Source organism: Pongo pygmaeus, chromosome 8 (assembly GCF_028885625.2).
Source record: "Pongo pygmaeus isolate AG05252 chromosome 8, NHGRI_mPonPyg2-v2.0_pri, whole genome shotgun sequence".
NCBI classification, from domain to species: Eukaryota; Metazoa; Chordata; class Mammalia; order Primates; family Hominidae; genus Pongo; species Pongo pygmaeus.
In genome coordinates, this window is record NC_072381.2 from 99,016,050 (window position 1) to 99,029,552 (window position 13,503).

Genomic DNA, 13,503 nt, shown 5'->3' on the forward strand with positions numbered 1-13,503 from the left:
GATAAGGGCTTTAAACTGTCTATGGAGATTAAAGTTCAAACTCTCAGAACTGTTTTCCCTGGCATTTTTAACCTCTTAAAAATTTTAATAAAATACACATAAAATTTACCATTTTAACCATTTTAAATATACAACTCAGTGGCATTAAGTGCATTCACATGGCTGAACAACCATCACCACCATCCATCCACCGAACTCTTTCACCATCCTAAACTGAAATGCCATACCCATTAAACACTAACTCCAATTCCCTCCACATCTCAGACCCTGGGAACCATCATTCTACTTTCTGTCTCATGAATTTGACTACGGTAGGCCCTGCTAATAAATAGAATCATACAACATTTGTCTTTTTATGTTCAGTTTATTTACTTAGCATAATGTCTTCAAGGTTCATCCATGTTGTAGCATGTTAGAATTTCATTTCTTAAGACTGAATAATATTCTACTGTATGCTTTATACCACATTTTGCTTATCTGTTCATCCACTGATGGACATTTGAGTTGTTTCCAGCTTTTCGCAGTTGTGAATAATACTAATATGAAAATGAATGTACAAATATCTGTTCAATTTCCTGCTTTCACTTCATCTGGGAATATATATCCAGAAGTAGAATTGCTGGATCATATAGTAACTATGTCTAATTTTTTGAGGAGCCATTCCTGGCATTTTTTTCTGTTATATTTTCAGAGTCAGCTCCTACTTATTTGAACCGTTTATTTTGCCTCTCCAGTGTTCTATCCTACATTTATCCTAAATGACCTCTCTTTTGCTGGTCCCCTCTTTCATTTACAACCAAGATTATTTAGAAATATGATCTTATGTTCCACAGTACTGATTTTTCCCAAAACAAAACATTAGGGCTGTTTGGAACAAACTGCCATTTCCCAAGTCATAAGTTGCATTAGTTTAAAAGGTAAGAATCCATTAATTTTTTGGGAAAAAAAAGCAGTCCTTCAAATCAGTACCAAGGTACCAGTTTGTTATGAAAGACAGTTTCTGACTTACAAACGTCTCACTTAGGAACATCCCTGACATGCAAAGAGCAGTGGAAACCAGGAGTCTGACTCCTCCTGGAAGTACCTGGAAGTCTCCACCTGCTGCCACGGCGATGGTGAGGATCTTGGACTTTCAGTGGTTAGCAGGGACAGGTAAAACCCACCCCTTCTCCACTTTCATCTTCCTTCTTGACACCAGAACTATGGGAGTGCCATCCTTGCTGTGGCTACCAGGCATCACAGTGAGAGCTCCTGTTCTCACTGGAAGATTGAATCACTTTGGAAGCAGAAGAGTGTGTGCTGGAACACTGCACAATTTTGCATACAGAAACAATGCTCTTTCACATCTAGTCAACGAGTTCTGCACATTTCACCTCCTAGCCACTTCAAAATCCATCTTTCCTCCTTGCCTTCTCTACCTGGGGTCAGAATCTCATCTGGGTCACTTCAATAGGCTCTGAACTAGTCTCCTCTACAGTCGGAATTTCTGGCCCATCCTGCACATTATGGAGAAGAGCCATCTGTCACCAGCTCAACATCATTATCATCACCAAAGATCTGAAATAACAATGTTCAAGAGAGACCTTAACGGCCCCACACCTCTGCTGGGTCGAGCTTCAGGACAGCCATGTCTTCTGACTTCTAGTCTGGTCCGCACTTTTTTTTTTTTTTTTTTTTGAGACAGTCTCGCTCATGTTGCCCAGGATATAGTGCAACAGCGTGATCTCAGCTCACTGCAACCTCCGCCTCCTGGGTTCAAGTGATTCTCCTGCCTCAGCCTCCTGAGTAGCTAGGATTATAGGCACCCGTCATTACACCTGGCTAAATTTTGTATTTTTAGTAGAGACGGGGTCTCGCCATGTTGGCCAGGCTGGTCTCGAACTCCTAATCTCAAGTGATCTGCCCTCCTCGGCCTCCCAAAGTGCTGGTATTACAGGCCAGCCTGGTCCACACTTTTCTCATTGGTTGCCTTTTATGTCAGCATGGCTGTCAGCTAAATGGGAGAATGAATATAACTGATACCATTTATATATGAAGGTCAGCAGTGCAGGGGAAGGAAGTTAAAGGGAATAAACTGCACATATGAAATCATCTCACCACCTTTAGTCACCCTGATCAACACTGGTGTAGTACCCATTTTCTTTTCTTCTTCTTCTCCCTTTTTGAGGATGGTGTTGAAAGTGTTGAAAGTGGAGCAGTCAGGGTACTTCCTTCTCAAATCATCACACTTCTTTCTTCTTTACCACACTTCCTAGCCACAATCTTCACCATTTAACATGAGGGGACTCTTCAAACCCTTTCCACATCGAAATCTTAGAATGCAATTGTGAAACTGCACTTGACTTTCCAGATATTTGAGGAAGCCTCCTGGTTCTTACTTTATAATCATGATCTACCACCGTCACCATCCTTCCTTGAAATTTCCCTATCTAAAACAACGACAGCAAAACCTATTACAGATATTTTTGTAAGTAGCCTTAAATTCTTTTAAAAGTATTATTATGTTTTTTGGATAGAGACAAGGTCTATGTTGCCCAGGCTGGTCTCAAACTCCTAAGCTCAAGCAATCCTCCCACCTCAGCCTCCCAAAGTGCTAGGATGACAGGCTGAGCCACCGTGCTCAGCCTTAAATTCTCTTTTAAGACAAGGCAAAAGTATGTGCTAATCAAGTTAGAATTCAGGTGACCATTTGTCTCAGTTTGCCTAGGACAGTCCCAGTTTATGCCTATTCCCTTGTATAACTTTTAAAAGAACTCCTCCTTTTACTCTTAAAAAAAAAAAAGGTCCACTTTGGAGGATAAATTATATGCTGACCCTAGTTTAAAACACACTTTGATTTTCTAGGATAGTGTTTTCCAGGTGATATTATGCTTTTGCCCACATCATTGCATTTTATTTACATAACCACTCTGCGAAGCAGGAAGGGAAATACTTGATCGCTATTAAATGAAGGAGGTAATCAAGGCTTCGAGGGGTACAGTGGTGACTGAGGTCACACACTCAGGGCCAGAACCTAAGATTCCTGACTTCAAGTCTGAAACTGTTTCAGCGGTGGATCACTATGTGCAAATGTCTGAGTAAAGGCAAACTTCACTCTCCTTTGGTGATCTGCTTGGCACGGGACTTAGAAGTTTAGATACGTTCATCCTTGCACAGAGACTGTTCTTCCACATATAAAGCAAGCAGAGATGGAAGAAGAACTATCAGCTAAACAAAAAGAAGCTGTTAGTGAATCCCGGGCCAAAGGAAATATGTCTTTTACCGGGCATAATTACATCAGATTACTTGAATCTTACATTTGGCCAAATTAGGATATTTCCATTTAAGAAAAGAAAACCAAAGATCAATAATGCATGCCTACTCTTGCAAAGAATGCAAAGAACATATAAGTGGGTTCTGGTCAGTCTTATAGATATATTTTCCTATAATTACACACTAATTCTTTCTTAAAAGTATTTCCCAAAACAGCAAAATTCTGCCCTCCTTGGTAAGCGGCAAAGAGACAACACGGGAAACAAAACAAAACAAAACAAACAAAACCCTAGACCATTTAAAGACAAACATAGCGCTTTGTAAAATCTTCGGGGTATCCCAGAAGTGCTGAATGCGTGGCTACATCAATAAATAAACGCCCACTCTTTGAGCCTCCTGAAAAGGAGGCCACAGGACCCCCGGGCGCCGGGGCTTGGGAACCCAGCGCCCCTCCTTGCCTGTGCCATGACAGACAGGTTCAGTGTGACTTGCCAAGGATGGCTCCAAGCAGCTGGGCCGTCTAGCGTGACCGCAGCAGAGGGCTGGACGCCTTAGGGCCAGCTGCTGGCACCACAGCCCGACCAGGGAGGCGGCAGGTCTCCCCAGGTTAAGAGGCCAGCGGAGGACGCGCGCGGTCTCCTTGGGGGAAGGAGCGGGAGGGCCGGGCGCGCATGCGCATGGGCGACATCGCCCGCCGGAAGAGCCGGCAGCCCTGGCGCTGCTGCTGGCGCCAGACGGCACCGGCCGCTGGTAGAGCGCGTGCCGCGAGATGCGATCTCAGGACAGCACCGGGGCCGCAGAGCTCGAGGAGCCCGGGCTGCCGCTGACGGACGATGCACCCCCGGGCGCCACTGAGGAGCCGGCGGCCGCCGAGGCAGCGGGGGCGCCAGACCGCGGCAGGTGCTGGCTCTGCCTTTCCTCGCCGTGTTGCTCCCGCACGGAGTCGGGTGAGTGCGCGGTGTGGACCGGGCTCTGGTCTCGCTCGGGGGTCCCGAGCGGGCGCCGGCGGATTGGGGTCCCCGCAATCCGGGCACAGTGCCCACTGCGCCTCCTTCCCCACCCTGCCCGGGGCTCAGGAAAGCCCTGGAGCTCTCACCTGGGGGGCTGCAAAGCGGAATTCCCGGTGCCCCAGCCGGCGCCCAGACGGAAGAAACTTTCCGATTGTTTTCAGTCCTTTTGGGATTCCGAGGCTGCTCCTGTAATTAGTGTTGGGGCAGGGCTGTGGAGTCAGATTGCAGTTTGGTGTACCCTCCCCTAGGTCGTAGGTGGGGGGTCAGCGAGAGAGGCCATCCTGCAGTGGGGCGACGTTGCGAGGAAGCTGACCCTGAAAAGTGATCCCGGTGGTTAAGGGTTCTCTCTGAAAAGGAAGCTGAAAAGCATTGAGTCTAGAAAAAATGTTCGTCCTAGAGTTTTAGAATCTTGGAAAGGCAGAGATAAGTGGGACCACTAGTTTTTAAACCTTTAGGGATACAAGGACTTTTTAGCAAACGATGCAGAAACAAGGCATATCTTGTTAAGAAGCTCACAGCCCCGTCCCCAAAGCCAGGGACCCCTCGTGAAGAACACTTTATGTTCAGTCCCCCTCCTTCGACCCATGAGCAAAGTGAGGCCCAGGAAGGTGAGGGCTTTTGGGTTTTCGTTTGTGTCCTCCAAGATGTGGAATGTGGGGGTGAGATGGGGCGCATGTCCAGGGAGCACCAGGGTTAGGATCCCAGGTTGCCATATACCGGCCTAGGGCCCTTTCCACTGGCCACAAGTGCTGCTTCAAGCACATTCCTCTTAGAAGTCGACCATCTACCAGCAGCAGCTTCCTGCAAGAAGAAGGGAATAGGCAGATCTCCTTTTAGGACAGTTACACGGCCTGCACCACCTTGTCCTCTGGGTCACCTCCCGTAAGTGTGACCCTGGATTTCTGTTCCTCTCCTCTCACTGCGCTTTCCCCTCCTCCCTTTGTGCACTTTCCCCAAGTTAGAGAGACAGACTCTAGGAAGACTGTTCTTGCTCCATTTCTGTCCTAAAGGCAAACCGAAATGATCAGACTGGTGATCATTTATAAATGGGCTGGTGCCTCTAGAACAGGGGTTATGCCAGGCTGAATTGAACAGATAAGCAGCCTTTGAAAAGGTCAGTTTCTCACCTATCACTCTCTGGCTGAATGTCCTTCTGGTGGCATGCTGAATCCGTCCATGCAAACTCTTAAAGTTTCCCCTTTTTGTGAATGGAAGAGGAATTCTCTACTCCCAGGCAGCTCATGGCAAGATGAGAAACTTATGTGAATGTATCTAAGAATCTTGTGGGTGTTTAACTTCAAAGAAAGTTTCTACCAGTAAGACTTAGTTATTGTAAGGTGACAAGATAATATTTTGGAAAGAAAATTGACATAAAAACACTTTACTGTTGTCATTGAACTTTGTGACACCTCTTGTTCTAACTGCTTATCTCAACAAAGCTTTTTTCAAGTTCTGGTTGGAACTGTTACCCATATGTCTTACATTCTTGGATGACCTTAACAGACACATACAGCTGTCCCAAGACATCTCCTTACTTTCTTCAGGGACAGTGTGGGTCTTAGACTGAATCAAGGAGAAGTAGTTTCTTAGGCTTGTGCCTCACATCCTCTGGAAGGAATTAGTGATCGAGTGTAGCAGTGGTTCTCAAACTAGTGGAGCCTTTTAGAGTTACAGAGATTCTATTTCGGTGGGTCTGAGATGGGGCTTGACAATTAAATTTTTTTTTTTTTTTTGGAGATAGGGTCTTACTCTGTCACCTAGGCTGTGGTGCATTGGCGTGATCACAGCTCACTGCAGCCTCGACCTCCCGGGCTTACTCGATGCTTTCATCTAAGCCTCCTGAGTAGCTGGGACCACAGGCACACACCACCACACCCGACTAATTTAAAAATATTTTTTGCATTGATGAGGGGGTTTCCCCATGTTGCCCAGGGTGGTCTCAAACTTTTGGGCTCAAGGGATCCTCCCACCTTGTCCTCCCAAGGTGCTGGGATTACAGGCATGAGCCACTGCACCCGGGAATTAAAGTTTTAAGTGTTACTCAGGTGATTCTAATTCCCAACCAGGATTGCGAATCACCAGCTTAAAGCAGAGGATAGAGAAGCTGAGTAACTTTTCAGTTTTCTTCTAAGTGAGGAAATTACACCATGGCCACTTACCTAATTTGAATAATTTGAGTTACCAAGTTATTAGATGTGCTTGCAGTGAGATATGAACATGGAACCTAAACAAATGCCTCTTTCAATTATGCTCGTCATGCTCATCTCCATTGACAGGATTGAAATGATTTAGTAAGAAACTGAGGTTTGTCTGAGTGGAGCCAGTCCTCACCCTCATTAACAAATCATCAAATGCAGCGAGGCCTTCTAATGTCTGTCTCTTCCCAGTTGGAAAGCATGAGCCTTAAGTGTTTACAGGCAAGAAAATACGTGTGTATGTGTTTTAAGGGAAAAGGTCACTAGGGCCAAGGGGGTGCAATTACATTTTTAAAGAGTTAAAATATTTAATGTTAAAATATTCCTGGGGAAAAATTAGCAAGTTTATGTTGGAGAAGATACTTGAAACATAGAGCAGGGAGATGTTTTCTGTCCTTGATCTCATTCTGTTCTGTTTGAGGGTGGAGTTTCTATGTAGGGGTTGAGTTTCTTTTAAGAAAAACTGTTTTATTTGGAACTGAATTCTGAAATTTCAGAGGCCAAACCCTAAGGCTGACCACAGCCAAGGCATGTATTTTGTGGTGCTTCACTTGGAAGTCTTCTAAAGCTTCCTTCTCATGGGCTGTGTGTGTGCAGTTTATTTCTGCAGTATACGAGCACATGGATACAGAACAGAATGAGGATTCTGGCATCTTAAGGGAACGACTACTGCTAGTTTCAAAGCAGTATCTTCAGCTATGCACCTGGAACAGGAAGAGGTAGAGAATGGTGCCTTTGACCACAAGGCCAGGCTGTAGAATGCCCCAGAAAGCCTGTGTATCAGCATACTTTGGTCCCAGTTTGCAAAGTCATCTCACTGACCTGAGGATGTGTAAATGTGTTACCTGGTGTTTACATTTATCAGAGAAGGGCATTTTAAAAAACATTACACAATACTGTTTTATAGCTATCACATTGTAAAGTCCTAGATTGGAATGATAATACGAGTTTTCCTATAAATTGCTCATATCCACTCACCCTTCAGTTCCACTGTGCTCTTAATCAATGAGGGCCACTTGTGTTTCCTTCTTGTCCTCAACCCTGTTTTTGTGTTAATTTCAAAAAAGAATATATCCCTCAGTGTATGGCCTTTGTTTTAGGACATTGTCTGCCCACCCTGCTGCTTTTGCTCTCTGAATGACAGAGGAGTAAGACTGAAAGCAGGTTCTACTCCTGTGTAGGAAACTAACACGTAGTAAGTGGCTAAACAAGTTTAAAGCTCACACAAATTGTCATTAATGACTGAATACTTGATGCCCTGGAGAAAGCACTGGTTTCCTGGTTCAGATCAAGCTAAGAGTAGGGATTAGATGGCAGTTCTGTACAAAGCACTTGGGATCCAAAGGGCTAGATAACCCACACCCTCCGCTTGAGGAGTTTGTGCTCTGAATGGGAAGATAAGTCATGAAGCATGAAAAGTTAAATATAGAGTTGATTAACAGTTCAAAATAACAAAATGGAGAACCTTCCCACATTATGCTGTTGCTGATAGTATTAGACTCTTTTGAGTCTTTCCCTGAAGTTCTCTCATCTTTCATTCACTGAATATTTATCCAGTGTCTTCCATGTGCCAGGCATGAACAAGACAGCAAGATCCCAGCCCTGGAAGAGCTCACAGACTTGTGGGGGGAAGTCAAATAATCAACAGATAACTGTGTAACCCAATTATAACCCATTTTCCGGAAAAGAACACTTTCTTCATAAAGCCAGTTTCGCCAGTGAGGTGTGGCATAAGATATCATTTGGAAGGATTTTTTACTTGCCATCTTGACAAGTGTTTCTTAAAGATTTCTCTCACCATCTTGGCAAGCGTTCTACTTCTTGACTTGTAAGTGAGGATGATTCTTCAGTGAGCCATTGGAAATCCATTTGATAGGGCGAAACGGCATTTTAAAAATGCAGGTTTAAATTGTTGTCCTCATCTATGGTTCTTCATAATTGATGGGGAAAATGGTACAGGCCCAGAGAAATGATATGCTTAGGAGGTAATAAAGCCTGTTGACCTTTGACACTGTTCCATTTTTCTCAGTTTCTAAGTGAAAAATGATAACACATACACTTGGAAGCAAGGACTAACCAGAATTTAATCTTTTTCAGAAGCCAAGAAGAAAGCACCCTGTCCTGGACTTGGCTTGTTTTACACATTATTGTCTGCCTTCCTTTTCTCAGTGGGCTCTTTATGTGTTAAAAAAGTGCAAGACGTCCATGCTGTAGAGATTAGTGCGTTTCGATGTGTGTTCCAAATGCTAGTTGTTATCCCTTGCTTAATATACAGAAAGTAAGTATTTTTTAACTGCAAAGTAGAAGATATTAATAAATGTGTGTATATCTTTTCACCTGCCTATAATTACTCTATCTGCTTTATCCGTCTCATATACTTACCAGTTCCTATGCCCCTTGGCTCTGCTTAATGAAAAGTCATAAGCATCCACCCACAGAAGATTCTACCATGAGCATAAACCACATACCCAACAAAGTGGGGAGAAAGAAATTTTGTTGTTCACCACCTCCCCTTTTGAAAACAGAGCTTTCTTTGTATAATTCCTCCTGTCTTGTATCACCCTCCCTTCTTGCCTTTGGCATAACTACTGTTTGGAAGTAAAAAAATGAATGAAAAGAAGTAATAGTTTATCCTAGTATCAGAAGTTTTTTTAGAATGGGCTGCTCTCTTACCAGGGCAAACAGAAGATTATAGTAATAATATTTAGGTATTCCTCAAAAGGTGATGGGGTAACCCTGAGCAAGGTTACTTTCGTATTTAGTTTCTTCTTTTGTAAACTGGAGGGAATGATACTGTGTGACCTCTGCCCTACAAGGTGATTCCAAGGGTCAAATAAGATTTATTATTGGGCAGAGTGCCTTGTGTAGAGTGTAACAGTATATGAAAATTGTCTCTATTCCGCCCTGTCTATTCTCTCCCAACCCAATTCCTCTTTTCCTTCCCTATTGAACTCCCTACCCTCCCTGGGTTAAAAGTATGCCTCCTTCAACCATTGTAACCTCCATATACCTCAGTGTATTTAGAACCCTGAGAGAGAGACCAGTTGGGTCCCTGGTGGCTGCCTGGCTCTTTGTCTCTTTGGGCAAAAAAGCCTACACCCCGAATGAAAAGCTTTAGTCACTTGTCACCAAAGTCTCCTTGTATCTCTAACATGGTGCGGATTCACTTAGAATAGTTTCACTCCATATCCTGAGGATTTGGTGGAAAAAGTGAAAATCTGCTAATATCTGCAAATTTCTGTCAATGTGGACAAGTCACACTATTTTAAGAAACGATGGTAGGGCTTTAGAAATTTCTAAGGGTAGCAGCAGAACACTGATGCTAACATAATCATCTCCCCCATTTTGAAATAAAGATATTATCAGGGGAAGGACACTGGAAGAATGTTGTTAAAATCCTTGGTCCTAATCTGTTTTGACCCATTTTATGTTTTATTATCATGGAAGACTCTTTGCTTCTCAAAGTATGGGCCAAATGTGACCGTGCTTTCATTTTAACTCCAAGATACCCGGGGTAGCCTAGATGATAATCTAATGAAGTCTAGCCCTGGCACACGTCAGCAAGTTGCAGCTAGCCAGGAACCTACACAGAGTGGGTACTTAGTAAATATTTATTGAAAAAGAATTTGAATAGCAGTAATCATACTTTTCCAAACACTACATGTTCTTTTTCAGTGCGTTTTGACTATTTCCTCATGAGAACAATGAAAACTTGTCTCATATTCAATGACTAAACTAAATTTTAGCAGTGTTTCAAGTTTTATAGAAAAATTCATGAGATTGAGAATGAGCATTAGCTGGGTCTAAGTTTCCTTATACAGGGCAGCTGAATCTTGACATTGTATTTATTATAAAAGTGATATGTTTTATAGAAAATTTGGAGAAAATAAGTATAAAGAAGGAAAATTACCTATGAGTTTATTAAGATATAAACATGATCAACATTTAGTTTATTTTCCTTTTTGTCCTTTTTGCAAGCATGTATATACATATACATGGGATAAATATCTATATTAATTGAATTATAATTTTACTATGTATGTAATTCACTTGCACTGGTTTTGCTTTTACTGTGAACACTTTACTGTCATTAACTATACTTAGAAAATACTATGTTTAAAAGGTATATAATATTCATTTGTGGATATTATCATTAATTTACTATTCCCTTTTTTTATATTTAGTACTTTTAAAATAATGTTTAATTACAAATTGTAATTTAAAAACAAATATTAATTTCATTTAATATGCATTTCTTCATTTGAATTTACAGAACTGGGTTTATAGGCCCAAAAGGTCAACGAATTTTCCTCATTCTCAGAGGAGTCCTTGGTTCTACCGCCATGATGCTTATATACTATGCTTACCAGACAATGTCCCTCGCTGATGCCACAGTTATCACGTTTAGCAGTCCAGTGTTTACGTCCATATTTGCTTGGATATGTCTCAAGGAAAAATATAGCCCTTGGGATGCTCTTTTCACCGTGTTCACAATCACTGGAGTGATCCTTATCGTGAGACCACCATTTTTGTTTGGTTCCGACACTTCGGGGATGGAAGAAAGCTATTCAGGCCACCTTAAGGGAACATTCGCAGCAATTGGAAGTGCCGTATTTGCTGCATCGACTCTAGTTATCCTAAGAAAAATGGGAAAATCTGTGGACTACTTTCTGAGCATTTGGTATTATGTAGTACTTGGCCTCGTTGAAAGTGTCATCATCCTCTCTGTATTAGGAGAGTGGAGTCTGCCTTACTGTGGGTTGGACAGGCTATTTCTCATATTCATTGGGCTCTTTGGTTTGGGGGGTCAGATATTTATCACAAAAGCACTTCAAATAGAAAAAGCAGGGCCAGTAGCAATAATGAAGACAATGGATGTGGTCTTTGCTTTTATCTTTCAGATTATTTTCTTTAATAATGTGCCAACATGGTGGACAGTGGGTGGTGCTGTCTGCGTAGTAGCCAGTAATGTTGCAGCGGCCATTCGTAAATGGTACCAAAGTTCCAAATGAAGCATCATTGTTGAAATATATATTTTTTTCAAGTACACCATCACCTAATTCACATATAGCATATGCACACATCTGGAAAATCTGCTTTTGCTTCATTGGTTATATTTAATAAATTGCCTAAAGTACCATTTTTGAATATAGTATGTCTTTAGTTAAGAATAGCTAGTCTGTTTGGTGTAACAATGTTTTGGTAGCTTTGGTTTTGGTTTTGGTTTGTTTTTTTTGTTGGGGTCAAGTTGGTGAGAGGAGAGCTCATTGTTTGAAGAAAAACCAAAAAATTTTATGGCTAGTAATATTATATGTAATTTTTAAAATGTATTTTTGGTACTGATGGGAAATGGGTGGGGAGGCTATTTTAGATATTCTTTTAGCAGTGTAGAGCCTAAGAAACTTGGTTCTACCACCGTGATCTTTATAAACTATGCCTTCCAGACAATTGATAATGCTGCTATAATTAGTATTATGTTGATAATTCATTTGCAACCTTATTCTATTTAGGAGGATGAAGTTGAAGCTTAGAACAGGTGCCTGCTTAATGGTGTTAATAATACAAATGAATTGGCCTTATTTTCAAGGATTTTATAAATGATTATCATACTTGTAACTCATATTTGTGCCTTTTCATTTTAATGCTGGAATTTTTATTATGTCACCTCTAAAACACTTAAATTGCCAAATTTGGCTAGTAGTTTTGTTTCAGTGGCATTAGCAACTGCAGCTAGCATTCTATAATTTTAATTGTCCTCACTTTTTTTTGAAACTGCACTAAATTTTTCTTAACATTTCCAAGATTTCAGATCTTTAAATCACAAAGAGAAATTTTGGCATGACCAGTGTGCACGTTTCCATCCTGAAGTGTTTTCTCTTCACTAGAAATGTGATTTTCTATAAATTCCCCTTGAATTTATAGTGTGATGCCAAATAAAATTTTCTCAGGATCTTATTAGGTTGAACCATATGTAATTGCCAAGATTTTACTATTTTAACTTAGAAAAACCATAGTTTCATATGATTCACCCTAATAGATACCTCCCTTATTCTCTAAATGAAATAGAAGACTTTGGAGTATGTTTTTAAAGTAGTTTTTTAAAATATGGTAATGTATTAAACTTATTTTTATAGTTATGAAATTATATGTAATAATGCTTTATGTTATACATTAAATGTAAAGACTTGTGGATCCATGTTTGATTGACTTTCATAGTTTCCTGCATTGAAATAAAATCACTATAAATTCTAATTTATCAGCATGATGTTAAATGTCAGTGCATGACACTAACGCCATGAATTCAAACAGCACGTTTTACATCTGGAACTTCATCAGACCAATACTTTGCAGTTAGAGAGAATTTAATATCTAGAAAAGCTTGGGAGGTTAGTCAGGACTCAGGGAGTACCCATAAATGATTATTTGTTGTAATGAACCCTTTATTGGTGAGGTTGCAATAGCTTCCAGCTCTTACTGTGTCAGATGAAGCATCTGTCATTATCTTAAACCTGCAGATTTGAAAGGTTATAGGCTCTTTCCTACCCTCTCATCATAATTTTTCCAAAGCAAAGAGGAACTTGGCTTCTGGGATTCGTGCCTTGGTGAGAAAGAATCTTTTCCAATAGTTCCAATGGGGGAATTTTTGGCTTGCTGATTTTATCAATTGCCTTGACACCTGACAAATCCTAAAGGAAGTCTATGTAGGTGAGTCATCTCTATTCCACCTAATTTACAGTATTGGAATTTAGACTTGCAAAAACATCATTCTGCAAATATTTTAGATAATTACAGAATCAGGAGCATTTGAGAACTCAGAGGTCTCAGAAATCATCACATAGGGGCCGTGCTTCGTAGATAGGGATGATAGAGAGGAGACCTGCCCAAGTTGAATTTCCATGGCCTTCCTCCTTCCCTTAGTTCCATGATAAAGTATGGACAGTAAACCACTACTTGAGCCACCTAAGGTGAATTAGCTCTCAGGGAACTCTCTTCCAGTTCTTTACCTTGCACAATGAAAGAATCAATGGCACCTAGAAAGTTAAATC

At 41.3% G+C, this 13,503-nt stretch overlaps 1 protein-coding gene across 2 annotated transcripts; it reads left to right on the forward strand.

Moving 5' to 3' along the window:
• Positions 1-3,894: 3,894 nt before the first annotated feature.
• Positions 3,895-12,709, forward strand: SLC35G1 (solute carrier family 35 member G1). 2 transcript variants are annotated; one of them, XM_054436577.2, is made up of 3 exons: positions 3,895-4,199; positions 8,558-8,735; positions 10,731-12,709. In XM_054436577.2, the coding sequence occupies exons 1-3, from the start codon at positions 4,022-4,024 to the stop codon at positions 11,467-11,469; spliced, it is 1,095 nt and encodes a 364-aa protein (XP_054292552.1). In that variant the 5' UTR covers positions 3,895-4,021; the 3' UTR covers positions 11,470-12,709. The 2 variants fall into 2 exon arrangements, with proteins under 2 accessions (XP_054292552.1, XP_054292550.1); XM_054436575.2 differs by having other exon boundaries at positions 3,916-4,199; positions 8,555-8,735.
• Positions 12,710-13,503: the final 794 nt, after the last annotated feature.